Source organism: Tympanuchus pallidicinctus, unplaced genomic scaffold (assembly GCF_026119805.1).
Source record: "Tympanuchus pallidicinctus isolate F22 unplaced genomic scaffold, pur_lepc_1.0 scaffold60, whole genome shotgun sequence".
Lineage (NCBI taxonomy): Eukaryota > Metazoa > Chordata > Aves > Galliformes > Phasianidae > Tympanuchus > Tympanuchus pallidicinctus.
In genome coordinates, this window is record NW_026294781.1 from 334,487 (window position 1) to 362,482 (window position 27,996).

The window sequence follows — 27,996 nt, forward strand, 5'->3', positions numbered from 1 at the left end:
CCATTAGGGTGCTATGGGTATAATTGGGGTGCCATGGGTGCCATTGGGGTGCCACGGGTGCCATTAGTGTTATGGGTATAACAGGGGTGCTATGGGTGCTGTTGGGGTGCCATGGGTATAATTGGGGTGCTGTGGGTGCCTTTGGGGTGCTGTGAGTATAATTGGGGTGCTATGGCTATAATTGGGCTTCTATGGGTGCCATTGGAGTGCTGTGGGTATAATTGGGGTGCCATGAGTTTAATTGGGGTGCCATGGGTGCCTGTGGGGTGTCAGGCTGCAGATGGGGTGCCATGGGTATTGCTGGGGTGCTGTGGGCGTCGTTGGGTGCCATGGGTGCAGTTAGGATGCCATGGGTATAATTGGGGTGCTGTGGGTGCCATTAGGGTGCTATGGGCATAATTGGGGTGCTATGGGTGCCATTAGGGTGCTACGGGTATAATTGGGGTGCTACGGGTGCCATTGGGGTGCTACGGGTGCCATTGGGGTGCTATGGGCATAATTGGGGTGCTGTGGGTATAATTGGGGTGCCATGGTGCCATTGGGGTGCTACGGCTATAATTGGGGTGCCATGGGTGCCATTAGGGTGCTATGGGCATAACTGGGGTGCTATGGGTGCCATTGGGGTGCCATGGGTGCCGCGGGCACACCCAGAGCACCACGGCTACAGCCGGGGGGTCGCGGCTCTGGGGCCACGGCTGGGGCTCCGCGTACCGAGGCTGGGCAGCGCGGTACCACGACCCGGTGCCGCGGGCGCTGCGCTCGGTGTCACCGCGTTATGGGGACGGCAGGGGGGGCCCAGAGCCGGGCCGAGCCCCCCCCCCCATCCCCCCCAAAACACCGCGCATCCCCACGGCACGGCGCCCCGGGAGGCGCAGCGGAGGGTGGGGGGCGGCACCGCCGGGGGGGTTCGGACAGACGGCACCGGGATGGTGGTGATGGGGGGGAGGGAGGGGAACGGGAGCGGGGGGTCCGCGGGCAGCGCCGCCGTTACCGGGAGAACAAAGCGGCCGCCCCCGCCGCTCCGCCACAACAAAACCGGGCGGGGCGGGAGCCGGGGGGGGGGGGGCCGAGAACCGGGGGGGGGAAGCGGGGGGGAGGGCGGGGGGTAACTTACCTCGGGGCGCGGCGGGGCCGGGCGGGGGGGGGGGGAGGCGACGGCGGAGGCTCTCGGGGCGGCGGCGGGTGCGCGCCGCGCGGCTCCGCTCGGCCCCGCCCCCCTGACGTCACGGGGGGGTCGGACGGAGCGGGGCGGAGACCCCCAGCGCGGGGGGGTCGGGGGGAGCCCGGGTGGGGTGGGGGAAGCCGCCGTCACATCGCCGCCGCCGCGCCGCCTCCCCAGCAGCCGCCGGGTGCCTCGCGATGGGGCGTCCCGGCCCTATAAGGGCTCCCGTCCATCCCCATTGGGTTTCCTATTACTGCCGGGTTTCCCCACCCCACAAGGGTTCCCCATCCATCCCCATTAGGGTTCCCATCACTTTTGGGGTTCCCTGCCCCTATAAGGGTTCCCCATCCATCCCCATTGGGTTTCCAAACACTTTGGGGGTTCCCAGTTCCTATAAAGGCTCTCCATCCATCCCCATTGGGTTTCCCATCACTATTGGGGTTCCCCATCCCCATAAGGGTTCTCCATTCATTCTCCTACCACTATGGGGGTTCCCCATCTCTACAGGGGTCCCATCTCTCACCCATTGGGTTTCCAATCACTTTGGGGTTCCCCAGCCCCTTTAAGGGCTCCCCATCCATCCCCATTGATTTTCCTATTACTGCTGGGGTTCCCCATCTCCATAAAGGTTCCCCATCCATCCCCATTGGGTTTCCCATCACTTTTGGGGTTCCCCACCCCTATAAGGGTCCTCCATCCCCATTGGGCTCTCCATCCATCCCCATTGGGTTTCCTACCACTATGGGGGTTCCCCATCTCTATAGGGCTCCCATCCCTCACCCATTGGGTTTCCAAACACTTTGGGGTTCCCCAACCCCTGCAAGGGATCCCCATCCATCCCCATTGGGTTTCCCATCACTTTTGGGGTTCCCTGCCCCTATAAGGGTTCCCCATCCATCCCCATTGGGTTTCCAAACACTTTGGGGGTTCCCAGTTCCTATAAAGGCTCTCCATCCATCCCCATTGGGGTTCCCAACACTGTGGAAGTTCCCCATCCACCCCCATTGGGTTTCCCATCACTATTGGGGTTCCCCATCCCCATAAGGGTTCTCCATTCATTCTCCATTGGGTTTCCTACCACTATGGGGGTTCCCCATCTCTATAGGGCTCCCATCCTTCACCCATTGGGTTCCCAAACACTTCGGGGTTCCCCATCCCCTGTAAGGGCTCCCCATCCATCCCCATTGGGTTTCCCATCATTTTTGGGGTTCCCCGCTCCTGTAAGGGTTCTCCATCCCCACTGGGTTCCCCATCCATCCCCATTGGGTTCCCAAACACTTTGGGGTTCCCCAATCCCTTTAAGGGTTCCCCATCCACCTCCATTGGGTTTCTCACCACTATTGGGGTTCCCCATCCCTATAAGGGTTCACTATCCATCCCCATTGGGTTTCCTACCACTATGGGGGTTCCCCATCTCTATAGGGCTCCCATCCCTCACCCATTGGGTTTCCAATCACTTTGGGGTTCCCCAACCCCTTTAAGGGCTCCCCATCCATCCCCATTGGGTTTCCTATTACTGCTGGGGTTCCCCATCTCCATAAAGGTTCCCCATCCATCCCCATTGGGTTTCCCATCACTTTTGGGGTTCCCCACCCCTATAAGGGTCCTCCATCCCCATTGGGCTCTCCATCCATCCCCATTGGGTTTCCTACCACTATGGGGGTTCCCCATCTCTACAGGGCTCCCATCCCTCACCCATTGGGTTTCCAAACACTTTGGGGTTCCCCAACCCCTGCAAGGGCTCCCCATCCATCCCCATTGGGTTTCCCATCACTTTTGGGGTTCCCCATCCCCATTGGGTTCCCCATCCATCCCCATTGGGTTTCCAAACACTTTGGGGTTCCCCAACCCCTGTAAGGGTTCCCCACCCCACCCCAGTTTCCCATCACTGTGGGCTTCCCCTCCATCCCTGCTGGGTTTCCCATCATCACTGGGCTTCCCCCATCCGTCCCCTTTGGGTTTCCACACACTGGGGTTCCCCAGCCCTATACGGCTCTCCATCCATCCCCACCACTGCAGTTCCCCTCCTACCCCCATCGGGTTTCCAAACGCTGCGGCGTTTCCCTACAAGGTTCTCCATCCCCATTTGGTTTCCTATCGCTATCGGAACTCCCCACCCCTGTAGGGTTCTCCATCCCACTGCCTGACCCCACAGAACGAGACCCAGGCAGCGGGGTGACGTGGGGCTGTTTATTGGGGACCCCGGGGTGCCCCCTTACTTCAGCAGCTCGTGCCACTTGACGTAGAGCACCATGGCCAGGTTCTTCAGCTGGGAGCGGTAGAACTGCCCCATGTCCTCACGCAGCCACGACCCAAAGTACTGCTCCAGCTGGGTGCACAGCTTCTCTAGATGCCCCTGCGGGCACAAGGGGAGGGGGTAAAGGGTTGTGGGGTCCCCCCGGCGTCCCCCTGGGGTTGGCACCCACCTTCTGCTCGTTGCGCGGCCGCTCCGTGCCCACCACGATGTCGGCGAGGTAGAGGAGGCTGCGGCTCAGGTAGCAGGTCTGTGGGGACGAGGGGGGGACCGACGGGGTGGTGGCACCTCTGGGGGCGTCCCCAAGGGAACGTGGCAGCACCCACCTCCTGCTCCACGTCCGTCGCTTCGGGCTCAGTGGGGAGCTGCAGGCTGTCCGGCCAGGATTGCGCCAGCAGCTGCTCCAGCGCAGGCAGCTGTGGGAACGTGGGGTGAGAGGACAAGCAGGGACAGCACGGGGGGCACCCGGGGGGCTGCACCCACCTCTTCCTGCGCCCTAAGGGACAGCACGGTGCACGGCGCCTTCCCCAGCAGCTGGGCCATGGCGCAAAGGCTCAGGCGCCTGCGGAGCTCCCTGCGGAGGAGAAGAGAGAGCTGGGCCGCAAAGCGTTGTCACCGCCAGCCCGGCGTCACCAGCAGGACTGCGGTGCCCTCCGGGCGCCCGTGGCACCGCGCCACCAGCAGCCGCTCCGTGCCGCTTTGCCGCCACCCAGCCGCGCCAGCTCCCGTCCCCGCGGGGCAGGAGAGCAGGGCAGCAGGGCAGCAGGGCAGCAGGGCAGCAGGGCAGCAGGGCAGCAGGGCAGCAGGGCAGCGCCCAGGAGGCGGCGTACCTCTGCCTGGCGGTGACGTCCGGCAGCAGCCGCGCGACGGCGAGCAGGTTGTGGTGGTGCCGGGAGAGCCGGCAGAGCGACAGGCAGAGCGCGGGCAGCTGCGGGGACAGAGAGGGGTGGCGACGGGGTGGCACCGGGGCGGCACGGAGCACCGGGCGCCCGCGGTTCGGCTCGCACCTGCTCCTTCCAGGCCGCGATGCCCTCCAGCAGGCAGTGCAGGAGGTGCCACACGTCGGGCAGAGGTTGGCAGCGCAGCTCGCGGTCGAGGCTGAGGAAGCAGAGCAGCGTCACCAGCTCCCGGCGGGCGCGGTCGGGGTAGCGGCACGGGCAGGCGAGGACGCACACCGTCAGCAGCTGCGGGGAGCACCGAGGTGTCACCAAGGTGTCACCAGGAACGCTCTGCCTCCCCCAGCAGGGCAGGGACAGGATGGTGCCACCCGCCAGCAGCCGGCTCGATTCGCAGGACAGCTCTCCCACCTTGCAGACGTCCCCCAGCTGCGTCACCAGGGCCAGCGTGTTGACGGCACCCGGGTTTCCCTGCTCCACGGAGCATTTCGGATCCAGCCTGGCAGGACAGAAGGCTCTGCTGAAGGCTGAGCGTCGCACAGCACATCGCGCCGCCCATCGGCTCACAAACCCATCCGCAGTTCCACCTATTTTACAACACGTGCTGCAGACACGGGGCGGCCGGCATCGCTCACGTTGCAGCTGGAGCTCAACGTCTTTAAGTCACAATCGTGATTGCCAGTGTTTAAGGTCCCAACCTACCTGGAAGCTTGCAGGAAAGATGTCAGCATTGCTTAGAAATTACACTGCTCTGAACAGCAGGCTTACAGCAGGTCCCAGAAAGCGGGTAAGAATGGGAGTGAATTAAGTAAGCACGAAGCATCGCACCTCGCCTATGAAAGCACCTTTAGGAACGCGCTCATTGAAGCTCATCTGACGGAGTTCACTTCCTAAGCGTCAGCACTGGGCGAGACTAACAACGCTAATGCTGCTAATTGTTCCACCTAATGACCCCGCGGGGCCTCGAGGGCTCACCTCGTGTCCATGGGGCACAGCTCGGGGGGCAGCAGCCGCCGGCAGCGCAGGGCCTGCAGGTCAGCGCCCATGTAGGCAAAGGCCTGGCCAACGTCCTGCAGCGTGGGGCACCAGGGCTCGTCTGTGGGCACGGGGACAAAGGTGACAACGGTGCCAGCGGGCAGCAGCCGTGTCCGAGGGCTGCGTGGGGACCCTGCACCCACCCCGCACCCACCATCGCTTCTCATCCACATCTCCCACAGCGCCCGGAACGCGTTGCTCCTGTCCGGCCTCGTGCTCATCAGCTGCCAAAGGAAACAAGGGGTGACTGAGAGACGGCACTGCGCGGACGGGGAGCTTCGTGCCACGGCGCCTCACCTGGAAAAGCCAGCGTAGGACGGGCGGCGGGCAGGCAGATGTGGTTTGGTAGAGCAGCTGCAGGTAGCCGTCACGCACAAAAGCCAGCTGGGAGGCAGGCGAGGCGCTGTGGAAAGAGACGGAGGGTCGGCGGGGCCCTGCGGCGTCCCCTTGTCCCTGTCCCTGCTCCTCACTCGAGGAAATTCTGCTCCAGGACGCTGCGAGGCTGCAGCCCACGGGTGTCCAGGGTGGGCGGTGGGAGCGGGCAGGCGTGGAAGATGGGCTCCCCGGGGTGCGTGGCGGGGAAGGCGAGCAGCTTCATGTTGAAGCGGGACAGGAAGGCCCTGCAGCGGGGGGAAACAGCCACCAAGGTGACGTGGAGGGCGGAGGGGGGACAGCAGGCGCAGTGCCCAGCCGCTGCCGTGGTACCTCTGCTCCTCCAGGAGCTGCGTGTCCTCGTCTGATGACTCCTGGAGGTTGTCCACGCCGGCCTGCGTCAGGCTGGGCTGCCCGGCGTTGGCCACGCGCTGCTCCCTGGCACAGCGGTGATGAGGTTGGGCTGAGGGCGCCGGGCAGCCCCCAGCTTCTTCTCGGGGTGCCAGGGATGCCAGCCTCACCTTTTCTCCAGCAGCAGTGCATCCAGGCTGTTGGCAAGCGGGTCTGGCTGCAGGCATGCAACCTGGGAACCAAGCAAGACCTTGGCACTCAGAGCTGGGCTGAGCGTCCCCAGGGACCTGCAGCGTCCCCAAGCACAGCTGAGAGCCTGGCGCTGACCTCACTGTGCTCAGCAGGGCTTGAGGGCCCACTGCACGCCAGCAGCTCCTTCAGAGGGATCAGCTCCTCCTCGCTGTCGCTGGAGGATGTTGCTGCCACGTCCTCTGCTCGCTGCAGCACCGTCCTGCTCTCAGTGATGCTGCTGGGCCGCACTGCGCTGCGTGGGGAGCGCGAGGCTGAGCCCTGCTGGGCCGAACGCCGTGGACCGGCACGAGGCCGTCGTGCCCTGCTTGGCCCCTGGCGGATGCTGCGGAGCTGCATGGGGCACTGGGAGGCTGTGGGGAGAGCGCCGGGGTCAGTGTGGGGTTCTGTGGGGCACCAAATACAATGCAGGAGTCGGTGTGGGGCAGCGAGGACGACTGAGAGGTCAGTGGGAGGCACTGGGGATGACGCAGCGTCATCGTAGGGCTTTGTAGAGCGCGTGGGACAATGTGGGGGTCAGTGCAGGGCACCAGGGGTGACATGGGGGTCAGAAATGGGCTCTGTGGAGCATTGAGGACAAAGCAGGAGTCTGCATGGGGCACCATGGATGACACAGGGGTCAGTGCGAGGCACCAGAGACAAGGTGCAGGTCAGCAGAGGACATCAGAGAGAACACGGGAGTAACTGTGGGACTCTGTGAAGCATTGTAGACAACAGGAGGTCAGTGTGGGGCACCAGGGATGGCACAGGGGTCAGTGCAGAGCTTTATAGGGCACTGAGGATGACATGGGGATCAGCAGGGAGTGCTATGGGGCACTGGGGATGCAATGGGGCTCGATGGGGTGGCTTTATGGGGCACTGGGGATAACATAGGGATCAGTGGGGGTCTCTATGGAGTACTAGGGATAATGTAGGGATCAATGGGGGGCTCTATGGGTCTCTAGAGATGCAATGGGGATCAGTAGGGGGGTCTATAGGGCACTGGGAAGGCAGCAGGGATCAGTGGGGAGTTCTATGGGACACTGGGGACAATGTAGGGAACAGTGGGGGCTCTATAGGGCTCTGGGGAGACAACAGGGATCAGTGGGGGGCTCTATGTGGCACTGGGGACAATGTGGGGATCAATGGGGGCTCTATGTGGCTCTGGGGAGACAATGGGGCTCAGTGAGGGGCTCTATGGGGCTCTGGAGAGATAATGGGGACCAGTGGGGGGTTCTATGGGGCTCTGGGGAGACAACAGGGCACAGTGGGTGGCTTTATGGGGCACTGGGGATAACGTAGGGATCAATGGAGGGCTCTATGGGGCAGTGGGGACAACATAGGGATCAGTGGAGGGCTCTATGGGGTTCTGAGGATAACGTAGGGATCAGTGGGGGGGTTCTGTGGGGCACTGGGGATGCAATGGGAATCGGTGGGGGTCTATGCGGGGACAAGATGGGGGTCAGTGCTGGGCATCGGGGACAACAGCACTGCCCACCCCAGGGCAGGCCTCACCTGGCTCGGCGCTGTGGGGCTGCGGTGGGGGCGGGGAGGCCGGGGGACGCGGATCCACCGGGCCGAGGGGCGGCGGGAGGAAGGGGCGGCCCACCCGCAGGTGCTTACTGACACGGAGCTGCTGGTAGGAACAAAGGCTGTACTGGAAGGAAGAGCTAAAGAGCCCCGAGCGGGGCACGCGAGCCGAGGACAGCGGGATCTGGTACCAGCGCAGCAGCCCCAACCGCTGTCCCCGCCTCGCCGAAGCTCCCCGCAACATGGCGGCGTCCCTCAGCGGGCGGGGCTGCGAGAAAAAGGCGGGCTTTGCTTGGAGGAGCGGCGAAGGGCGGCGGGCGGGACCCAGGGCTTCTGCCGCCGGCGGGATTGGCCGTTTAACTGCCGACCAGCGCCGCGCGGCCAATCACAGCTCGAAAAGCGCGAAGCTGTTCGACCAATCAGCTGAGGGGAGAGGACGGGAGTGGTCAGGGAGGCGGAATGGGCACGCCCTCTTGAGCTGTTAGCCAATCAGAAGAAGGACGGAAGTAATGTCTCCGCCCCTCCGCTGTGCATGTTGGAAATTGCAGTCAACGGGCTGCTGCTGCCGCGGTGCATGCTGGGAAGCCCTATGCGGAACCGCTTCCGGGTTGTGCGTGCGCTAGGGACAGGGCTTCTTCCGCTTCCGCCGGAAGTTCTTTTCCGAGGCCTGTTCCCGTGCGCGGTGGCGGCGGGGTGGCCTTCAGCCAGGCGGCGTCATGGCGGACGTGACCGCTCGCAGCCTGCAGTACGAGTACAAGGCGGTGAGTGCGGGCCTCAACCCTGTGCGCGGCGGGGACGTCGTCCTCTTTCCGCCGGGCTTTCCCCATCTGTGGGGCCGCGGACGCGGGGCCGGTAAAGCGGTTCTTGTATAGATGGAGGCTGTTAAGGCCTGTGGTAATTAAAACCAGGCCTGGTAAAATCCAGGAGCTTTGAAATCCGGGATCGTTAAAGCAGCGCCGCGGTTGGAGTTGCTGCCCGCGTACCTTGTGGGTGGAGGGACAAAACGAATGCGGTCGGAGCCGCTGTGGTGCCAATGGGGAGGAAAATAACGGGTGTGCAGCAAGGCTGGGCAGCATAAAGGATGCATCCACCGCGTTGTGACCCGTCTCACACCCTCCCTCCCTCCCTTCCTCCCTTCCTCCCTTCCTCCCTTCCTCCCTTCCTCCCTTCCTCCCTTCCTCCCTTCCTCCCTTCCTCCCTTCCTTCCTTCCTTCCTTCCTTCCTTCCTTCCTTCCTTCCTTCCTTCCTTCCCTCTTCCATTCTTTTCCTTCCCTCCCTCCTTCCCTCCTCTCTTCCTTCTTCCCTTCACTCCCTCCCTCCCTCCCTCCCTCCTTTCCCTCCCTCCCTCCCTCCCTCCTTTCCCTCTTCCATTCTTTCCCTTCCCTGCTCTCTTCCTTCTTCCCTTCCCTCTCTCCCTTCCTTCCTCCCTTCCTCCCTTCTTTTCCCTCCCCAGAACTCCAACCTCGTGCTCCAAGCTGACCGCTCTCTCATTGACCGGACGCGGCGTGATGAACCCACGGGAGAGGTGCTGTCCCTGGTGGGCAAACTGGAGGGCACCCGTATGGGAGACAAGGCGCAACGCACCAAGCCGCAGATGCAGGAGGAGCGACGTGCCAAGTGAGAGGCAGTGCGGGGTCTGGGGGTGCTGCTGTAGGGGTGTGTTGGTGGGGGAGGCTCCGGGGGGGTCTGCGGTGCTTCCCTGGTTCTGAGCGACGTGGGATGGCAGAGTTGTGGAGGTCAGAAGAGAGCTGTGAGGTTATGGAGTCCCACTGGCACGTCCAGCACTGAGCAGCGTCACTGAGCCGGGGAATCGTAGCGTGGTTGAATTGGAAGCGACCTCAAAGCCCCCCCAGTCCCACCTCCTGCCCTGGGCTGGGTGCCCCCTTCCATCTCAGGCTGCCCCATCCATTGCCTTCGGTTGTGGTGTCCACAGCTCCCCTATTTCAGCACCTCACCACCCTCACAGTGAAGAGTTTTTTCCTGACATCAGCCCCCAGTCTCTCCTCTTTTACCCTAAAGCTGTTCCTTCATCTATCAGACCATCCCCAAGCATCCACACATCTTTTGAATCCTTCCAGGGGTGGAGACTCAACTCCTTCCCCAGTATCCTGTTGTGCTTCACAGCTCTTCCAGTAAAGAAATATTTCCTCATATCCAACCTGAACCTCCCCAGCACAACCTGGGGCCTGAATCTCTTCTCCTGTTCCTCAAAGCTTGGGATAAAAGACCAACCCTCACCTCACTCCATCCTCCTTTGAGGCAGATGTAGAGATTCTCCTTTCCTCCAGGCTAAATAACCCCAGTTCCCTCAGCTGCTCACTGTAAACCTGCTCCAGACTCTCTGCAGCTCCATTGCCCTCCCCTGGGTGTCCCCCAGCACCTCGATGCCTTGCACCTTTCATGCAGAGAGAGGCCCAAAGCTGAACGCAGTCCTTGAGATGCAGCCTCTTCCACGTGCTTTAATTTGGTAGATGTAGTAGAAAGTTATTTAGGGTGCTGCGTAGTGAAATGGCTTTGGTGGTGTGAGCAAAGGCTAAAAACTACCAGCTTAGAATATGCAGAGTGAGTGTTCATTTGCATATTCATTTGAAGCTCGGCGCTCCACGTCAGGAACCTAAAAGTGAAATGAAAAAGGTTGAAAAAGGAGGAAAAGAGAGTAGAGTTTTGCTTTGTTTTTTGTTCCATGGAAAGCAGCACGTCCATTGCTCCCACAGCGCCGCGGGTGTAAAGCAGGGGCAGCAAAGCTGGGGCAGCAAAGCTGGGGCAGCAAAGCAGGGGCAGCAAAGCAGGGGCGGCAAAGCAGGGGCGGCAAAGCAGGGGCAGCAAAGCAGGGGCAGCAATGCAGCAAAGCTGGGGCAGCAAAGCTGGGGCAGCAAAGCTGGGGCAGCAAAGCTGGGCAGAGCGGCGCCTCGCAGCTCTCCCTGTGGGATGGGGTTGGGCTCTGAGGTGTGGAAACGCTTCTGGGGTTTGTTGTAAAGCTGTGGGTTTGGGGGCTGGGCTCCTGTGGCAGCGGGGGGGGCAAACAGTGGGGTGGGCAAACAGAAGGGCCGCGCTTTGTCCTGCAGCAGCACGGGCTGCAGAATTCCCTGCTTGGGCGCTGCCATGGCTGCTGCCTCCTTGCAGGAGAAGGAAGCGCGACGAGGACAGGCACGACATCAACAAGATGAAGGGTTACACGCTGCTGTCTGAGGGCATCGACGAGATGGTGGGCATCATCTACAAACCCAAAACCAAGGAGACCCGGGAGACCTACGAGGTGTTGCTGAGCTTCATCCAGGCCGCCCTCGGGGACCAGGTGAGGATGGGGGCACACGATGGCGAGGGCCGCTGTGTGGCACGAGCTGCGCCCCCTGCTGACCTCCTGCTGGTGGCGCGGCTGCCGCTCGTTCCCCAGCCTCGAGACATTTTGTGCGGAGCTGCCGACGAGGTGCTGGCGGTGCTGAAGAACGAGAAGCTGCGCGATAAGGAGAGGCGCAAGGAGATCGATCTGCTGCTGGGCCAGACTGACGACACCCGTTACCACGTGCTGGTGAACCTGGGCAAGAAGATCACGGATTACGGTGGCGACAAGGAGATTCAGAACATGGGTACGGGCACCGATGGCGGCGTGAGAGGGGGATTCAGACCGTGGGCGCGTGTGGTCACAGCTGCAGTTCGGGCAGGAGGCACGTGGCAGCAGGGGCGCCTTGCGCAGCCCGCTTGCAGGCATCGTGCTTTCACACAGAGGAGCTGGGAAGCGTTTGGACGGTTTTCAAGCCTCCCGACGACGTTCTTTTCATCTCTCGGACGTGCGGAGGTGGGGGATCTGTGAGCCCTGCATATGGGCTGCAGGTTTTCTGCTTAATGGGTTCCGCTCTCCCTCGCAGATGACAACATTGATGAGACGTACGGCGTGAACGTGCAGTTTGAGTCGGATGAGGAGGTAAGCAGGCGCTGCTGCTCGCTCTGACGTCTCCTCGCTTTGGGCTGCTCAGCAGCTGCTGTGTTTGATGTGTTTTTAGTCAGGCTGGGAAGCGGGCGCTGGCTCAGGTTGGGATATCTGTGCCAGGAAGGAGAGGAGGGATTATTTCAGATGCTGCTTTCCTGGCTTGGGAGGATTTGTTGATTATCTTGCTAATCCGAGGCTTATCGTGAGTCAGGACGATGGGAAGCAGATGGTGGTATTTAGATCTGCTGGGGCAGATTTGACAGGAGGAAGGGATGAGCTGAAATGCATCGTTTGGAAGCGTCTCGTAGAAGGGCTCTGTGGAATCGTTTCTGTGGGGGGCTGAGAGAATAAAAGAGGCACACAGGAGCCTCCTGCAGTCACTCTGAGACCCAAGGAGTGGAAATAATTTGACCACGCGGCCCTTGATCCAAACTAAAGGAATGCATTGATGTTAAAAGCACGAGCTCAATGGTTTCCCTTCAGGCACGAGCTGCCGGATGGTTCGTTTCTGCCAAGGAGAAGCTTCTCTTTGGTGTGTGCCAAAGCCACTTACTGGAAGTCGTGTTCCCACAGGAAGGTGATGAGGACATCTATGGCGAGGTGCGGGACGAGGCCTCTGATGACGACATGGAAGGAGACGAAGCCGTCGTCCGCTGCACCCTGTCAGCCAACGTGAGCAGGATGTGGAACGCGATTTGGGGTCGTGTGGGCTGGGATCCTTTTGGTTTGTGGACGGAGCTGAGCTCAGGCAGGGCTGGAAAGCAGCTGTGGAGGCCTGAGGTCACACAGGAGGGTTTGGGATGTGTGACGTTTGCTGTTCCCCGTTCTGCCTGTGGGCAGAGGGAGCCCTGAGATGCTCATTTTGCAGCACGAATGCCTCGTGTCTGTGTTTGATGGAAGAAGGGGACGTTATTGTGAGTCGTTTTGTTGGTCTGCTTTTTCAAGCTTGTGGCATCGGGTGAATTGATGAGCTCAAAGAAGAAGGATCTGCATCCACGAGACATCGACGCCTTTTGGCTCCAGCGGCAGCTGAGCCGCTTCTATGATGATGCCATCGTTTCCCAGAAGAAGGCAGATGAAGTGCTGGAGATCCTGAAGGTGAGCAGCCAGGCGGCGTGCAGGGCTGCAGCAGGGCCAGAGCAGGGCTGCAGCAGCATCAAGAGCAGGGCTGCAGCAGCATCAGAGCAGGGCTGCAGCAGCATCAGAGCAGGGCTGCAGCAGCATCAGAGCAGGGCTGCAGCAGCATCAAGAGCAGGGCTGCAGCAGCATCAGAGCAGGGCTGCAGCAGCATCAGAGCAGGGCTGCAGCAGCATCAGAGCAGGGCTGCAGCAGCATCAAGAGCAGGGCTGCAGCAGCATCAAGAGCAGGGCTGCAGCAGCATCAGAGCAGGGCCAGAGCAGCTGCTGGCAGGGCAGACGTCATCTCGACACCTCTGTGTTCTTTCAGATTACGTGACTGAATGAGACCGTCGGTGTCTGTGTGCAGGGAAGCTCAGAGGTGGTCTCAATACACAGAGAAATGCTCTTCCAAGGGAAGGGGGTGGTTTTTTCTGTTGGGAGATCAGTGCCAGCCAGTTGTGTTTCCTTACAAGTGCTGGGGAGGAAGGGGAATCGCAGAGGACGGGGTTTGTGTCTGCAGCCCAAATGAGGCCCTTATTCCAGCCTGGAGCTGTTTGGTTACTTCAGTTCTCCTTTCACGTGGCCTGAGCAAAGCAGGGGTTGTTGTGCAGAAATAACTCCTTGTTTCTCGTGTTTCTTCATCCCAGACCGCAAGTGATGACCGGGAGTGTGAAAACCAGCTTGTTCTGCTCCTGGGCTTCAACACCTTTGACTTCATCAAAGTGCTGCGGCAGCACCGGATGATGAGTGAGCAGGGTTCCCTCTGACCTCGCCTCTGTTCTCGGGGGCTCCCTGAGGCTTTTCTTATTGCCATCACTGCCTCCCTGTGAAGGTGGGGCTTTGATGTTTGCCCCCTCCTTTGATCCTCACGGCCTCCTGCCGTCTCTTCACTGTTCCATCAGTCCTGTACTGCACTTTGCTGGCCAGCGCCCAAAGCGAAGCCGAAAAAGAAAGGATCATGGGGAAGATGGAAGCAGACCCTGAGCTCTCCAAGTTCTTGTACCAACTGCACGAGACGGAGAAGGAGGATCTCATCCGGGTAAGGCCGCAGGGGGAGAAACCACTGGGTCCTTCTGCTGTCAGAGCTGCCGGCCTTCAGCCACGTGTGCTGAAGTGGGAGAGGAAGCCGCTGACTCAGTGGGGAGCTTGAAAACGTGGGAAACGCAGCTGAGCCGAGCGCTGGAAGTCGGCTGGGAGGGCGCCGTGTTCATCAGCGCTGCTTTTAAGCTGCCTCAACTTCTGCTTCGCCACCAAAAATGCCGGCGTGTGCAAATGTCAGGGTTTCCATTCGAGCTGGCTGTGTTGTAACGATCTTGTTTGAGCTCTCAGCTTCATTCAGCCCGTAAAGCACAGCTGTAACCCCTGCTCCCGGCTACCGAGGTCTGGATGTGACCTGGAGGCCAGGCAGCCCAGCAGTGCTCCGTAGTCTCACCAGTGTGCTGCTTTAGCTCTGCTTGGCCTTTGCAGAGCTGCAGCTCCAGGAGTGATTGGGGGTTTTGTTTCTTATCTAGCAGTAGGATCACGGTGCTGCTTTGGTGTAACGTTAGGAAACGAACCAAAACAGCACCCCAGCGTGGGCTGCAGCGATGTGAAGGGCCGCTGCTGTGTCTCCATGGTTGAGGAGTGGTGTTGGCATATTATGGGCTGGGCTCTTGCAGGGTTTGTGTTTTCGCTGCCTTCTTTTCCTGTTGTCTCCTGGAAGGCATCTCCTGTCCTGGCCCTGGGGGCTCTGAGTTCTGCCGGAAATGTCTGGCTGTGGTTACACGAATGCCTGTGCTTGAGGGCATTGCTGTGCGTGGCTGTGGCTGGGTCAGCATGGCAGGAGGGCTGGGCAGGCTGTGGAGGAGGCTGAGCAGCTCCTGCAGCGCTGAGGAGGGCTGGGTGCTTTGTGTCCTGGCAGGAGGAGCGCTCTCGCCGGGAACGCGTTCGGCAGTCCAGGATGGACACTGACTTGGAGACCATGGATCTGGACCAAGGAGGAGAGGTAAGGCTCTTCAAAGCTGCCTGTTCCCAAGTGTGAAAAGGGCTTTTTGGAAGGGCAGGGGCAGGAAGGTAAGCAGATGAGCCCCTGATGTGCTGAAGAGGCGCTCAGCAGTTGGGTCCAGCTCCTTTTCCTTCAGTCCCAGGATCAAAGGGCCAGGGGAGCGTTGTGTTTTTCTTCCTCTCACTCTCCCTGTGCTGTTTGCAGGCTTTGGCTCCCCGACAGGTGCTGGATTTGGAGGACCTGGTGTTTGCTCAGGGCAGTCATTTCATGGCCAACAAACGATGCCAGCTGCCCGATGGCTCCTTCCGAAGGCAGCGCAAGGGCTACGAGGAGGTGCACGTGCCTGCCCTGAAACCAAAGCCTTTTGGCTCTGAGGAGGTGGGTGACCTGCTGCCTGTTAGGCACAGGCTTGGTTGGGCTGCTCTGAACGTGTCGGATGTTTCTTTGCATCAGAAGAAGGGGGGCAGCAGGGACAGGAGGCGATCGTCCCCCTCTGCTCTGCTCCTGTGAGGCCCCATCTGCAGCACTGCGTCCAGGGCTGGAGCCCCCAGGACAGGAAGGACGGGGAGCTGCTGGAGGGGGCGCAGAGGAGCCGCAGAGATGAGCAGGGGCTGCAGCACCTCCACCACGAAGACGGGCTGAGGGAGCTGGGCTCGTTCAGCATGGAGAAAAGAAGCTGCGGGGTGACCTCAGTGCAGCCTGCAGTGCCTGAAGGGAGCCTGCGGGCAGGAGGGGAGTCAGCTGTGTGCAAGGGGAGATGGCAGCAGGACGAGGGAAACGGTTTGAATGGAGGGAGGGCAGCTGGAGGTCGGATGTCAGGGGAAGTTGTGTGCAGTGAGAGCGGGGAGGGGCTGAACAGCTGCCAGAGAGGCTGCGATGCCCCGTCCATCCCTGGAGGGGTTGGAGGCCAGGTCGGATGGGGCCCTGGGCAGCCCGGGCTGCTGCTGAATGTGGAGGTTGGTGGCCCTGCATTGGTGGGGGGTTGGAGCTCCGCGATCCTCGAGGTCCCTCCAGCCCTGGCCGTTCTGTGATTCTGACACTCAGCAAGCTGAGGCCGGCTGCTTGGAGAAATTGCTGTTGGCTGGAAGCAGCTCCTTGTTGTGGAGTGTGTGTCCTGTGCTGCAGCATCTGCCTCGGGGCTCCGTGCCCCATTTCGCTGCCTCAGCTCTGCTGTTGTGCTCAATCCTCGCTGCTGCTGAGCCAGAGACGAGGCTGTGACAAATTGCCTCTTTTGATCAGTGCTGGGCAGGGGAAATGTGGGTCGATCTGTTGCACTGTGAGAACACGGTGGAGGTTGGCATTTTTGTGACGGTGTGCTGCTGGTCGGCCTCGTTTGATCTCTCCCTACCATGGACCATCTGATCTCTGGGCACGGGGCTTCGTCTCTTTTGGCCATCCGGTGGCAACTGCTGAGGTCTCCCATGCCCTGCAGCCTGGGAGATGCTGAAACAGAGGCATTGAGTTAGATGCTTTTTTTTTTCCCCTTTTCAGCAATTGGTTTCAGTGGAAAAGCTGCCCAAATACGCCCAGGCTGGATTTGAAGGGTTTAAAACACTGAACCGTATCCAGAGCAAACTCTACCGCGCTGCCTTGGAGTCGGATGAGAATCTGCTGCTCTGTGCTCCCACGGTGAGCAGCCTGGCGCTGGGGTCCCCTGCGATGGCAGGAGAGCTGGCTGTCACCTCTGCGAGGGCGATGTGCCGAAGCAGGGTGCTGTAGGGACGCCCCCAGCCTGGGGAGGTGATGGTGAGGCTGGTTCTGCTCGCGTCGCAGGGCGCCGGGAAGACGAACGTGGCGCTGATGTGCATGCTGAGAGAAATAGGGAAGCACATCAACATGGATGGCACCATCAACGTGGACGAGTTCAAGATCATCTACATCGCACCCATGAGGTCTTTGGTGCAGGAGATGGTGGGCAGCTTCGGAAAGGTGAGCAGAGGACTGGGGGCCGGGGAGGATGAGCTTGGTTGTTGCAGAGGTTGTGGTTGCAGGAGGGTGTCGTGTCTGGCAGGAGCTTGCTGGGGGAGAATCGGTTTGGATCGTGCCTTTGACCTCTGCTGTGGGTTCCGTGGGCTGTGAGGGTGTTGGTGTGGGTGTGAGCTGTGGACCCTGCTGTCCTGGGGGGCGTCTTTATCCACCCTCACCTGCGGGTTTCCTCCCAGCGCCTGGCAACCTATGGCATCAACGTGGCAGAGCTGACGGGGGATCACCAGCTGTGCAAGGAGGAAATCAGTGCCACCCAGATCATCGTCTGCACCCCGGAGAAGTGGGACATCATCACCCGCAAGGGGGGGGAGCGCACGTACACCCAGCTGGTGCGGCTGGTCATCCTGGTGAGCAGCGCCGCAGCCGGGGCGACTTCGGCTGCCCAGGGTGGAGGGAGAATTGGGCTGTGAGCCAGCAGGGCTGCTGGGAGGGAAAGACCGAGCTGGGGGCCAAAGTGCCCTTGTTGCTCCTCTTTAGGATGAGATTCATCTCCTGCACGACGACAGAGGGCCTGTGCTGGAATCTTTGGTTGCCAGAGCCATCCGTAACATTGAGATGACCCAGGAGGATGTCAGGCTTGTTGGCTTGAGTGCCACCCTCCCCAACTACGAGGACGTGGCGACGTTCCTCCGAGTGGACCCTGCCAAGGGCCTGTTCTATTTTGATAACAGGTAAAGCTGGGGGAGGTCTTTGATTGCGGGGCAGCCTGCTGAGGAGGCAGCTTTTGTGGTCCTGGCTGCTGGAAGCCACGTGAGGTTGCAGTCGTTGGTGCAACACCATTTTTGCCCCCTGTGTTTTGCTTAGCAGGAACAGTGATCCTGCCCCTTCCCTTGCTATTTAAGCTGATGTTTCTCAGTGAGCTGAGGCACAAGGGAGGTGTGCTGAGCTTAGCAACACGAAATCCAGGCTGCGTTTCGAGGAAGTGGTGTGGCTGACAAACTGCCTCTGGCCCTTTGTGTCAGCCTCTCTCCTTTCTGCTCACTGGTGGCCTTGTTTTCCTTCCAGCTTCCGACCGGTGCCCCTGGAGCAGACCTACGTGGGCATCACAGAGAAGAAAGCCATCAAACGCTTCCAGATAATGAATGAGATCGTTTATGAGAAGATTATGGAGCACGCTGGGAAGAACCAGGTCTGGTACTTCTGCCTTGTCGTTGTCACATCCTCCCTGCTCTGTTTTGTTGCTGCTGAGGCTTTCAGGTTGTGGTTGCTGCAGGGAGGAGGTAGGTTTACGAACTTGGTGACGGCTGAGGGAGGAAGGAACACAAACTGCTGTTCTTTGTCCTCGCTGTGTGATGGATGCATGAGCTGCCCATCTCTAAGAGGAGGGGATTTTGGTGATGCTGCCCTGTTAGTTCATGAACTCCTGGCTCTGTTTTAGCTGCACAGCACGGATTGCTATCAGGGGTTTCATTTAAACCTTCCCGCCCTCAGCTTGAGCAGCAGGTTGGGTTGGGAGCCTTTAGCAGCTACAGCCGTGCTGTTTTCCCCCTTGACAGCGGTGCCACCTTGTTTGACAGGTGCTGGTCTTCGTTCACTCCAGGAAGGAGACTGGCAAGACAGCGCGGGCCATCAGGGACATGTGTCTGGAGAAAGACACCCTGGGCCTCTTCCTGAGAGAGGGCTCAGCCTCCACCGAGGTGCTGAGGACGGAAGCTGAGCAGTGCAAGGTAATGACAGAGCTGGGGCTGTAGGAAAAATGGTGCTGCTGCTCCCAGCGCGGGTTTGCAGCCCTCCTTTAGGATCTGCGCTGCCTTCGGTGGCTCCTGTTCTGCCCGAAAGCCTTGAGCCGGTTGTGTTTGTGCTGCAGAACCTGGAGCTGAAGGACCTCCTGCCCTACGGCTTTGCCATTCACCATGCTGGGATGACACGAGTGGACCGGACGTTGGTGGAGGATCTGTTTGCTGACAAACACATCCAGGTGAGCTGTGCTTCCCAGGGGGAAGATTTCACACAAGAAACGTTTGGATCGCCTCGTTCAGCCTGGGCTGAGACTTCCCAGCTGCTGCCCTCTCCTTTGAGTGGCTGCATTACACCAGAGGATCTTCCCAGGCTCGTGCAGGGAACTGGTCAATCTGGGTCCCAGGTCTTGCTGTTTAGCCCCCCTTCCTCTTCTGAGCTGTCAAGCCAGTCACTGTTTCCAACCCTTGTCCCTTTTGTGCTCATCAGGAACCTTTTGGATCCTTTTGACCTTAGGAAGGGGTTTTGCTGCTTTGCTGATCCCCATTTTTGCTCCTGCAGGTTTTGGTGTCTACAGCAACGCTGGCCTGGGGTGTGAACCTCCCTGCCCACACTGTTATCATCAAGGGCACGCAGGTGTACAGCCCTGAGAAGGGGCGCTGGACTGAGCTGGGGGCTTTGGACATCCTGCAGGTGAAGTTTTGCCAACAGCCGTGCTGCTGCGGCTGCTTTCAGGCTTCCTTAGCAGAGCAGCTCTCTGCTCTGTGCTGTCAGGCTGCCTCAGCTGTGCTGGGAGCTGCGCTGCTGTCAGGGCACAGCAGGATGGGATCCGTAGGACAGCAGACAAACGATTCCCATTGTGTTGCCCAGGCACATCTGAGGTATTTTTGTGCCTCCTGTGGCAGCAGACTGGCAGCGAAGCCCCGAGACACAGCGAGGAGATTTTGCCAAGCTGCAAGCTGTTCTTTCTGCTGACCTCACTTTCTCATCCCTTAGATGCTGGGGCGTGCTGGGAGGCCTCAGTACGACACCAAAGGTGAGGGGATCCTCATCACATCCCACGGCGAGCTGCAGTATTACCTGTCCCTGCTCAACCAGCAGCTCCCCATCGAAAGTCAGATGGTGTCGAAGCTCCCAGACATGCTGAATGCAGAAACTGTGCTGGGCAACGTCCAGAACGCAAAGGTGAGCCTTAGTTTGCTTTGTGCGGGCCACAAAGTGGGGCAGGGTGAGCCTTAGTTTGCTCTGTGTGTTGCTGTGCACCCAGGGAGCTGCTGGGGATGGTGGGAGCTGTGCAGCCACGCATCAGCTCTGCCTGGTCGGTCTGTGGGCTCTGATGTGCGCTGCTTTGCTCAGGATGCAGTGAACTGGCTTGGCTATACCTACCTGTACATCCGGATGCTGCGTTCCCCCACTCTCTATGGGATTTCCCACGATGATTTGAAAGGGGATCCGCTGCTGGACCAGCGCCGCTTGGATCTGGTTCACACCGCAGCCCTGATGTTGGACAAGAACAACCTGGTGAAGTACGACAAGAAGACAGGGAACTTCCAGGTGAGGAGGGGAGAGGGGCTGTGGCCAAGCAGAGCTGGGCAGGAGTGGCCTGTGGTTGAGAGAAAGGTGTGATCTGAGCGATCGAATGCAAACCCCAGGCAGTGCTGAGGAGGAGGAGATGTGAGGTGTGGAGCTGTGTGCTGGGCAAAGCAGCTTTCCTTGGGGGATCTGAGGCCTGAGGGATCACCTGCAGCTCGTCTGCTGCCGTTACCCCAGCTGTGGGCTTCGTTTCTTCTCCCTGTGCCGCGAGCGGTCGCGTGTCATTCTGCTGCTTCGCTATGGCTGCTGTCTTTGCTGCAGGTGACAGAGCTGGGCCGCATTGCCAGCCACTACTACATCACCAATGAGACCATGCAAACATACAACCAGCTCCTGAAACCCACCCTGAGTGAGATTGAGCTGTTTCGGGTCTTCTCGCTGTCCTCAGAGTTCAGAAACATCACAGTGAGGGAGGTATGGAGCCGTCCTGGGAGATGCGGCCCTGATGCCGCGGGGGGTGGTGCAGATCTTTGTCCCGTGTGGGGCTGTTCCATCACTTCTCCGTTGGATTTCCTCAGGAGGAGAAGCTCGAGCTTCAGAAGTTGCTGGAGCGAGTCCCAATCCCCGTGAAGGAAAGCATAGAGGAGCCCAGTGCCAAGGTGAGCCCTGTCTGCCCCTGCTGGGGTCTCCTTGCCCACCTTGGGAGAGCGGCCGTCCCTGCAAGAGCTGCCATGTGGGCCTGCGGCTCTGGAGAGCTTTCTGCTGCTCACAGTGAGCTGAGAGCCCTCTGCTCTGCTTCCCCAGATCAACGTGCTCCTGCAGGCCTTCATCTCCCAGCTGAAGCTGGAAGGCTTTGCTCTCATGGCAGACATGGTGTACGTCACACAGGTGGGTGAGGGAGCGCAGCCGGCACCTCTCCATCTCCTCCCTGGTGCCAGCAGATCGGTGTCTCGGTCTCCCTGCTGGTGGGAGGGACGGCAATCTGCAACCCAGGGATGGAGTTGGTGTTTGAAATGGCTTGGAAAAGAACTACAGCTGTGAGTGTTAAGGAGGGCAGCTCCCATCAGGAGCAAAATCAGAGTCTTGAGTTTTTAATCAGAATCCTGAGGAGATGATTTAGGGACTGCAAGACTGTGGTGCCATAAATGCCAACCTCCCAAAGCTGGGAGTTGAGTCATTTCGCTCCTCCTGGGAGCGTTTGGGGGTGAAGAACGTGAGCTCAAAGCAGAGCACGGGGGGTGGGAAGGGGGAGGTGCTGGATCCCAGCTGAGCTCCGAGTGCTGCCCCAGTCTGCAGGGCGGCTGATGCGTGCCATCTTCGAGATCGTCCTGAACCGTGGCTGGGCTCAGCTCACTGATAAGACCCTCAACCTCTGCAAGATGATCGACAAACGGATGTGAGTGACGGCACCCCCGGGCTGATCCCTGCTTTAGCAGAGGCTTACAGGGGTGCCTGGCTGCGGGCCGGCCTTGGGCAGCGCGGGGAACCCAGCGAGGGCTGCGGCTGCGTTTCGGTGCCGCCTCACCCGGCCCTGGTTCCTGCAGGTGGCAGTCGATGTGCCCTCTGCGCCAGTTCAAGAAGCTGCCCGAGGAAGTGGTGAAGAAGATTGAGAAGAAGAATTTCCCGTTTGAGAGGCTCTATGACCTGAACCACAATGAAATAGGTACTGAGACGTGGGCTGGGGGCCTTGAAGTGCTGAGGTTGGGCTGCCTGTTCCTGGCTGAAGAGGCAGAGCTTCACGGTGCAGCCTGGGGAAGGCTGAGGCTTTCCTGTAGCACTTCTCCCTTTCCAGCTGTGCTCATGTTGCAGGCGTTGCTCTGGGCGAAGTCCCAGAGCTGTTGTTCACCTGCGGTCCTGACAGCAGTGCCTTTCTCTCGCAGGAGAGCTGATCCGCATGCCCAAGATGGGCAAAACGATCCACAAATACGTCCATCTGTTCCCAAAGCTGGAGCTCTCTGTCCACTTGCAGCCCATTACCCGCTCTACCCTGAAAGTGGAGCTCACGATTGCCCCCGACTTCCAGTGGGATGAGAAGGTGAGCTGTGCTCCCAGAGGAGCAGGGGGGCAGGGAAATGCAGCCAGGCTGATGGATGCCGCGCTGGGGTGGTGCTGCTGGCGCAGAGTCACTGTGCAGAGCTGCGGTTCCTGGAGCAGGGTGGTGATGGTTCTGTTGCTCAGGTGCACGGCTCGTCGGAAGCCTTCTGGATCCTGGTGGAGGACGTGGACAGCGAGGTGATCCTGCACCACGAGTACTTCCTGCTGAAGGCCAAATACGCGCAGGACGAGCACCTCGTCACCTTCTTCGTGCCCGTGTTCGAGCCCCTGCCCCCTCAGTACTTCATCCGGGTGGTGTCTGACCGCTGGCTCTGTACGTCCCACCCTGCCTGCCCAAATGGGGTCTTGTGGGAGGGAGAGGGTGGAAATGCATCCGATTTTGGGGCTGTGCTGGGGGAAGGGCTGCTGCCACCCTGCTGACTTGCAGGCTGGGTTTCCCTGAGGTGAGCAGCTCAGGGAATGAAAGCGTCGGAGCGTCCTCTGAGCGACGAATGCTTTGTGTGCCTGACAGCCTGTGAGACCCAGCTGCCCGTTTCCTTCCGCCACCTGATCCTCCCTGAGAAGTACCCCCCTCCCACGGAGCTGCTGGACCTGCAGCCGCTGCCCGTGTCTGCTCTGAGGAACAGCGCCTTCGAGAGCCTCTACCAGGACAAGTTCCCTTTCTTCAACCCTATCCAGACTCAGGGTGGGTACCAGCACTGCTTGCCTCCTCCAAACTGCTTCTCCCCTGGTCCTGGTTCCCGTCCTTTGGGGCTCAGACGTGAGGAATTCTTGCAGCAAATAGCAAACCTCCCTTAGCCACACAGATTTGCTGCCTCTAAGTCTTTCGTGGGCCAGAGCATCTTTGTGTTCCTTTGCACACCAGGCAGCCTGAGGTTTGCTCTTGGAAGCTGTGCCTCTGCTGCTTGTGGTCCAAACTTCATCTGTGCTGCTCGTAGGGATGGGGTTGAGGGCGACCCAGAGCTGCTGTGCCTGCATTCATCCTCCTGGGCATGGCCGCAACAGGGAGCTCACAGCTGGGCTGGGCTCTGATCCTACAACTCTCACAGCTTTTTCTGCGTCTCCCCATGTGAGCCGGGCGCAGGGTGCGTTCTCTCGACCTTTGGGTGATGTCAGTCCCTTCTTTCTTTGTCCATCCCCAGTGTTTAACACCGTCTATAACAGCGACGACAACGTGTTTGTGGGTGCCCCCACGGGAAGTGGGAAAACCATTTGTGCTGAGTTTGCCATCCTCAGGATGTTGCTCCAGAACTCGGAGGGACGCTGTGTGTACATCACCCCCATGGAGGCCCTGGCAGAGCAGGCAGGCCCTGGAGCTTTGCTCCAGCTTCGCTTTCCTTCTTTGTCCTCCCCCCGTTTCACGTTCCCCATCCGTTCTGTGCTGGCGCAGCTCTCAGAATGGTTTGAGTCCTTTGATTAACGGCTTTCCTGATGTCTCTGAGGGAGCAAAGAGACACTGCTGTACCTCCGGCCCGCTGCTGTTGGGCTCTGTGTGCATTTTGTGCATCTCCAGGGCTATGGCGGGATTGATTGGAACGGGAAGCTGACACGGCACCCCTTGCTTTTTTCCTCAGGTCTTCATGGACTGGTACGAAAAGTTCCAGGAGCGTCTCAATAAAAAGGTGGTTTTGCTGACGGGGGAGACCAGCACTGACCTGAAGCTGCTGGGCAAAGGGAACATCATCATCAGCACCCCTGAGAAGTGGGACATCCTGTCCCGGCGCTGGAAGCAGCGCAAGAACGTCCAGAACGTCAACCTCTTCATCGTGGATGAAGTGCACCTCATCGGGGGCGAGAATGGGGTATGGGGGGGGGGAGGGTGGGTGGCCCAGCGCCGTGGGGCGATGCTGATCCTCATCACCCTGTTGGTGTGAGAGCTGGGAGCGGAGCGGCTGTGGGGTGGGCGCTCAGCTTCTGCCCCTGTGCTGTGGGATGGGCTGGGGCAGGAGGGCGTTGGATGGGCTCTGCAGGGCTTCCCCCCCCTCCTCTGCTCCGACCCTCCCTGCTCCAACCTGCCCTGTCCCCCCTCCTCAGCCCGTGCTGGAGGTCATCTGCTCCCGGATGCGCTACATCTCCTCGCAGATCGAGCGGCCCATCCGCATCGTGGCCCTCAGCTCATCCCTGTCCAACGCCAAGGACGTGGCGCACTGGCTGGGCTGCAGCGCCACCTCCACCTTCAACTTCCACCCCAACGTCCGCCCCGTGCCCTTGGAGCTGCACATCCAGGTGGGCTTTGGGCAGTCGCTGCCGTTCCCCCTTTTCCTTTCTGCCCCTTTTCCGACCGGCATCGCTGCCCGCTTCTCTTTCCTGCAGGGTTTCAACATCAGCCACACGCAGACCCGCCTGCTCTCCATGGCCAAGCCGGTTTACCACGCCATCATGAAGCACTCTCCCAAAAAGCCCATCATCGTCTTCGTGCCGTCCCGCAAGCAGACGCGGCTCACGGCCATCAACATCCTCACCACGTGTGCCTCAGACGTGCAGAGACACAGGTAGAGGTGCAGAGGTGCTGCGGCCACGTGGCATCCATGCCTGGCTTTTCCTCCTCTGAGCGAGGCGGGGAGCCTGGGCTGCGTGTGACGAGCGAGAGCTCGCGTTGCTTGGCCTCAGCTGTCCCTGGGGGGGACGGGCTGGTGGGCCTGGCTGGGGGCCCTTTACCCCCCCGCGTCCCTTGCAGGTTCCTGCACTGTGCGGAGAAGGACCTGGTGCCCTACCTGGACAAACTGAATGACAACACCCTGAAGGAGACGCTGGTGAATGGGGTGGGCTATCTGCACGAGGGGCTGACGGCCATGGAGCGGCGGGTGGTGGAGCAGCTTTTCAGCTCTGGTGAGGCCTGGGGTGGGGATACCCCCCACTGAACCTCCTCAGCACACCTGGCTGTGCTTTGGGTCTTCTGGGCTGGGAATGTCAGCTTGCCCCGGTCCTAAAATCCATAAGAGATCTTCAACTTCATCTCTCATCTTCGTGCCCAAATGTCCAACCTCTGGGTCTCTCTGTGCCCCGCGATGCGTTCTGCCCCTGGGCTGACCGCTCTCCCCGTCCTTCCAGGTGCAGTGCAGGTGATGGTTGCCTCCCGCAGCCTCTGCTGGGGTATGAACATTGCAGCTCACCTGGTGATCATCATGGACACGCAGTACTACAACGGCAAGATCCACGCGTGAGTTGTGACCCGAATCCCAAGGTCCTCCAGCCCTGCCCAGGCGGTGGCTGAAAGCCTGGGGAGCTTTTCACGGAGCCTCTCTCCATTAAAGCCTTCCTCCCCGTGCCCCAGGTACGTGGATTACCCCATCTACGACGTGCTGCAGATGGTGGGCCACGCCAACCGCCCGCTGCAGGACGACGAGGGCCGCTGCGTCATCATGTGCCAGGGATCCAAGAAGGTGCGTGAGGGGCAGGGCGCCGTTCCTGGCCTGCAAGTATCCCATCTGGGATGTGGGTTTCGCCTTGGCAAGCTCGGTGCGATCGATTTGGGCTCTGCCATACCGGAGGTGCTGGCTTTATTCATCCCCTTCCCTTCTACCTCTGCTCTGCCGTAGGATTTCTTCAAGAAGTTCCTTTACGAGCCCCTGCCGGTGGAATCCCACCTGGACCACTGCATGCACGATCACTTCAACGCCGAGATCGTCACCAAGACCATTGAAAACAAGCAGGATGCAGTGGATTACCTGACTTGGACGTTCCTGTACCGCAGGATGACGCAGAATCCCAACTACTACAACCTGCAGGGTGAGCAGAGGGCTCTGCACTGGAGGCCTTCACTGGGGCAGCTTCCCTCCACCCCGGGGCGCTCCTGAGCCGCGCTGCTGTGCCCGCAGGTGTGTCCCACAGGCACCTCTCCGACCACCTCTCGGAGCTGGTGGAGCAGACCCTCAGTGACCTGGAGCAGTCCAAGTGCATCAGCATCGAGGACGAGATGGACGTGGCTCCCCTCAACCTGGGGATGATCGCAGCCTATTATTACATCAACTACACCACTATTGGTGAGGGAAACGCGGGAGGCAGCGCCTGCTGCTGCTCCTCCTGCTCTCCGTCCTCTCTGGATGATGTGGGTGAAGGGGGGCAGGCGCTGTGTGCGTGAATCCCCCCCCGTTCAGCATGAGGCTGCGTGTTCTCTGCCTGAAGGCATCCCTTACGTCGCCCAGCTTAACGCTGCTCGCTTTTTCCCGACCCCTTTTCCCTTTCTGCCCTTCAGAGCTCTTCAGCATGTCCCTCAATGCCAAAACCAAAGTGCGAGGGCTGATAGAAATCATCTCCAACGCTGCTGAGTATGAGAACATCCCCATCCGGCACCACGAGGACAACCTGCTGCGCCAGGTGAGCTGGAGCTGCGGCGCTGCAAGGCCTGCCTTTGTTTCCCGCTCCGCCAGGCCTCAGCTCTCACTGCTCTCTCGTTTCTCCCCACAGCTGGCCCAGAAGGTCCCCCACAAGCTGACCAACCCCAAATTCAACGACCCCCACGTCAAGACCAACCTCCTGCTGCAGGCTCACCTATCGCGCATGCAGCTGAGCGCCGAGCTGCAGTCGGACACGGAGGAGATCCTCAGCAAGGTGCGGCGGGGCGGCGTGGGGCAGCTGCCGTGTCCCTGAGAGCTGCTTTCCGACCCGGCCTGACCTCCGCCTGCAGGCGATCCGGCTGATCCAGGCCTGCGTGGACGTCCTGTCCAGCAACGGGTGGCTGAGCCCCGCCTTGGCCGCCATGGAGCTGGCGCAGATGGTGACCCAAGCCATGTGGTCCAAGGACTCCTACCTCAAGCAGCTGCCTCACTTCACCTCTGAGCACATCAAGCGCTGCACTGACAAGGTAAAACCCAAAACGCGACGCCCGGCCCCGTGCTGGAGGATGAGGGGTGGTGATGCGGAACCCGGCTCCGACGCGGGGCTGAGAGCCGTGCTGTTGCAGGGGGTGGAGAGCGTGTTTGACATCATGGAGATGGAGGACGAGGACCGGAACGCGCTGCTGCAGCTCTCGGATGCGCAGATCGCCGACGTCGCCCGCTTCTGCAACCGCTACCCCAACATCGAGCTGTCCTACGAGGTGGTGGAGAAGGAAAGCATCCGGAGGTGAGGAGGGGGCCGGCAGCACGGCGAGGCCCTGCGGTGCCGCGGCGGCGCCCTGACTTTGCTTCTGTCCACGCAGCGGAGGCCCCGTGGTGGTGCTGGTGCAGCTGGAGCGTGAGGAGGAGGTCACCGGCCCCGTCATCGCCCCGCTGTTCCCCCAGGTGCTGCCAGGGGCCGGGGAGGGCTGTGAGGGCAGCAGCCCGCCTGGCTGAGATGGGCTCCGTCCCAGCGCTGCGCCTGTGTGTCTGCTTTTCGTCCCCTGGCAGAAACGTGAGGAGGGCTGGTGGGTGGTGATCGGCGACTCCAAGTCCAACAGCCTCATCTCCATCAAGCGGCTGACGCTGCAGCAGAAGGCCAAGGTGAGCGGGGGCTGCGTGGGGCCGCGCTGGGTTCGCTGAGCCCCCCGACCCCGCGGCCCTGACGCCTCGTTCCTCCCCTGCCCCCAGGTGAAGCTGGATTTCGTGGCCCCGGCCACGGGGACGCACAACTACACGCTGTACTTCATGAGCGACGCCTACATGGGCTGCGACCAGGAGTACAAATTCAGCGTGGACGTGAAGGAGGCCGAGAGCGACAGCGAATCTGATTAATGGGGGCTGCGCCGCCCCGCGCCGGTGAGGAGCCGTGACCAAACCGTGAGCAAACCGCAGTGCTTCTCACCTCCCTCTGTGTGGATTTCCTGTTTTTCTAGGATGTTGTACAGTGGTTTTTTTAGAATGGAGTTGTGTCTGCAGCAGCTGGAATAAATGCTGAGCTTTCCCCAACCTCGCTTTGCCCACTGCGCTGCTGTTTGTGGCTGAAAGCGTTTGGGTTTGTTTCCTCCTGA

The 27,996-nt window shown here is 60.4% G+C and overlaps 2 protein-coding genes across 2 annotated transcripts; one reads left to right on the top strand and one right to left on the bottom strand.

Moving 5' to 3' along the window:
• Nucleotides 1-3,350: 3,350 nt before the first annotated feature.
• Nucleotides 3,351-8,146, bottom strand: FAM178B (family with sequence similarity 178 member B). Its single transcript, XM_052664989.1, has 15 exons — nucleotides 7,797-8,146; nucleotides 6,398-6,664; nucleotides 6,241-6,302; nucleotides 6,053-6,157; nucleotides 5,818-5,967; nucleotides 5,645-5,750; nucleotides 5,502-5,571; nucleotides 5,288-5,408; nucleotides 4,724-4,811; nucleotides 4,424-4,600; nucleotides 4,247-4,344; nucleotides 3,900-3,990; nucleotides 3,743-3,832; nucleotides 3,589-3,666; nucleotides 3,351-3,518 (listed from the first exon to the last, which is right to left on the bottom strand). The coding sequence occupies exons 1-15, from the start codon at nucleotides 8,070-8,072 to the stop codon at nucleotides 3,378-3,380; spliced, it is 1,920 nt and encodes a 639-aa protein (XP_052520949.1). The 5' UTR covers nucleotides 8,073-8,146; the 3' UTR covers nucleotides 3,351-3,377.
• Nucleotides 8,147-8,454: 308 nt separating this feature from the next.
• Nucleotides 8,455-27,934, top strand: SNRNP200 (small nuclear ribonucleoprotein U5 subunit 200). Its single transcript, XM_052664986.1, has 45 exons — nucleotides 8,455-8,589; nucleotides 9,282-9,445; nucleotides 10,952-11,123; nucleotides 11,223-11,415; nucleotides 11,695-11,750; nucleotides 12,330-12,428; nucleotides 12,702-12,854; nucleotides 13,522-13,621; nucleotides 13,777-13,913; nucleotides 14,775-14,858; nucleotides 15,063-15,236; nucleotides 16,350-16,487; nucleotides 16,632-16,787; nucleotides 17,021-17,191; nucleotides 17,322-17,515; nucleotides 17,850-17,973; nucleotides 18,362-18,511; nucleotides 18,652-18,762; nucleotides 19,083-19,214; nucleotides 19,518-19,706; nucleotides 19,878-20,075; nucleotides 20,376-20,528; nucleotides 20,633-20,713; nucleotides 20,859-20,942; nucleotides 21,344-21,450; nucleotides 21,599-21,717; nucleotides 21,935-22,089; nucleotides 22,233-22,422; nucleotides 22,621-22,794; nucleotides 23,252-23,412; nucleotides 23,684-23,911; nucleotides 24,144-24,335; nucleotides 24,423-24,601; nucleotides 24,787-24,938; nucleotides 25,161-25,269; nucleotides 25,384-25,492; nucleotides 25,649-25,838; nucleotides 25,928-26,092; nucleotides 26,305-26,426; nucleotides 26,517-26,660; nucleotides 26,737-26,913; nucleotides 27,013-27,173; nucleotides 27,250-27,331; nucleotides 27,437-27,529; nucleotides 27,617-27,934. The coding sequence occupies exons 1-45, from the start codon at nucleotides 8,545-8,547 to the stop codon at nucleotides 27,758-27,760; spliced, it is 6,411 nt and encodes a 2,136-aa protein (XP_052520946.1). The 5' UTR covers nucleotides 8,455-8,544; the 3' UTR covers nucleotides 27,761-27,934.
• The last annotated feature ends 62 nt before the right edge of the window (nucleotides 27,935-27,996 follow it).

Excerpts from the sequence above, each read along its gene's own strand:
- FAM178B (XM_052664989.1), bottom strand. The coding sequence starts at position 8,072 with ATGTTGCGGGGAGCTTCGGCGAGGCGGGGACAGCGGTTGGGGCTGCTG. Across the intron at positions 3,991-4,246 it reads GACGTCACCGCCAGGCAGAG|GGAGCTCCGCAGGCGCCTGA; the intron begins GTACGCCGCCTC and ends TCTCCTCCGCAG. Across the intron at positions 3,833-3,899 it reads CCCTTAGGGCGCAGGAAGAG|CTGCCTGCGCTGGAGCAGCT; the intron begins GTGGGTGCAGCC and ends ACGTTCCCACAG.
- SNRNP200 (XM_052664986.1), top strand. The coding sequence starts at position 8,545 with ATGGCGGACGTGACCGCTCGCAGCCTGCAGTACGAGTACAAGGCG. Across the intron at positions 11,751-12,329 it reads AGTTTGAGTCGGATGAGGAG|GAAGGTGATGAGGACATCTA; the intron begins GTAAGCAGGCGC and ends GTGTTCCCACAG. Across the intron at positions 18,763-19,082 it reads TTGCTGACAAACACATCCAG|GTTTTGGTGTCTACAGCAAC; the intron begins GTGAGCTGTGCT and ends TTGCTCCTGCAG.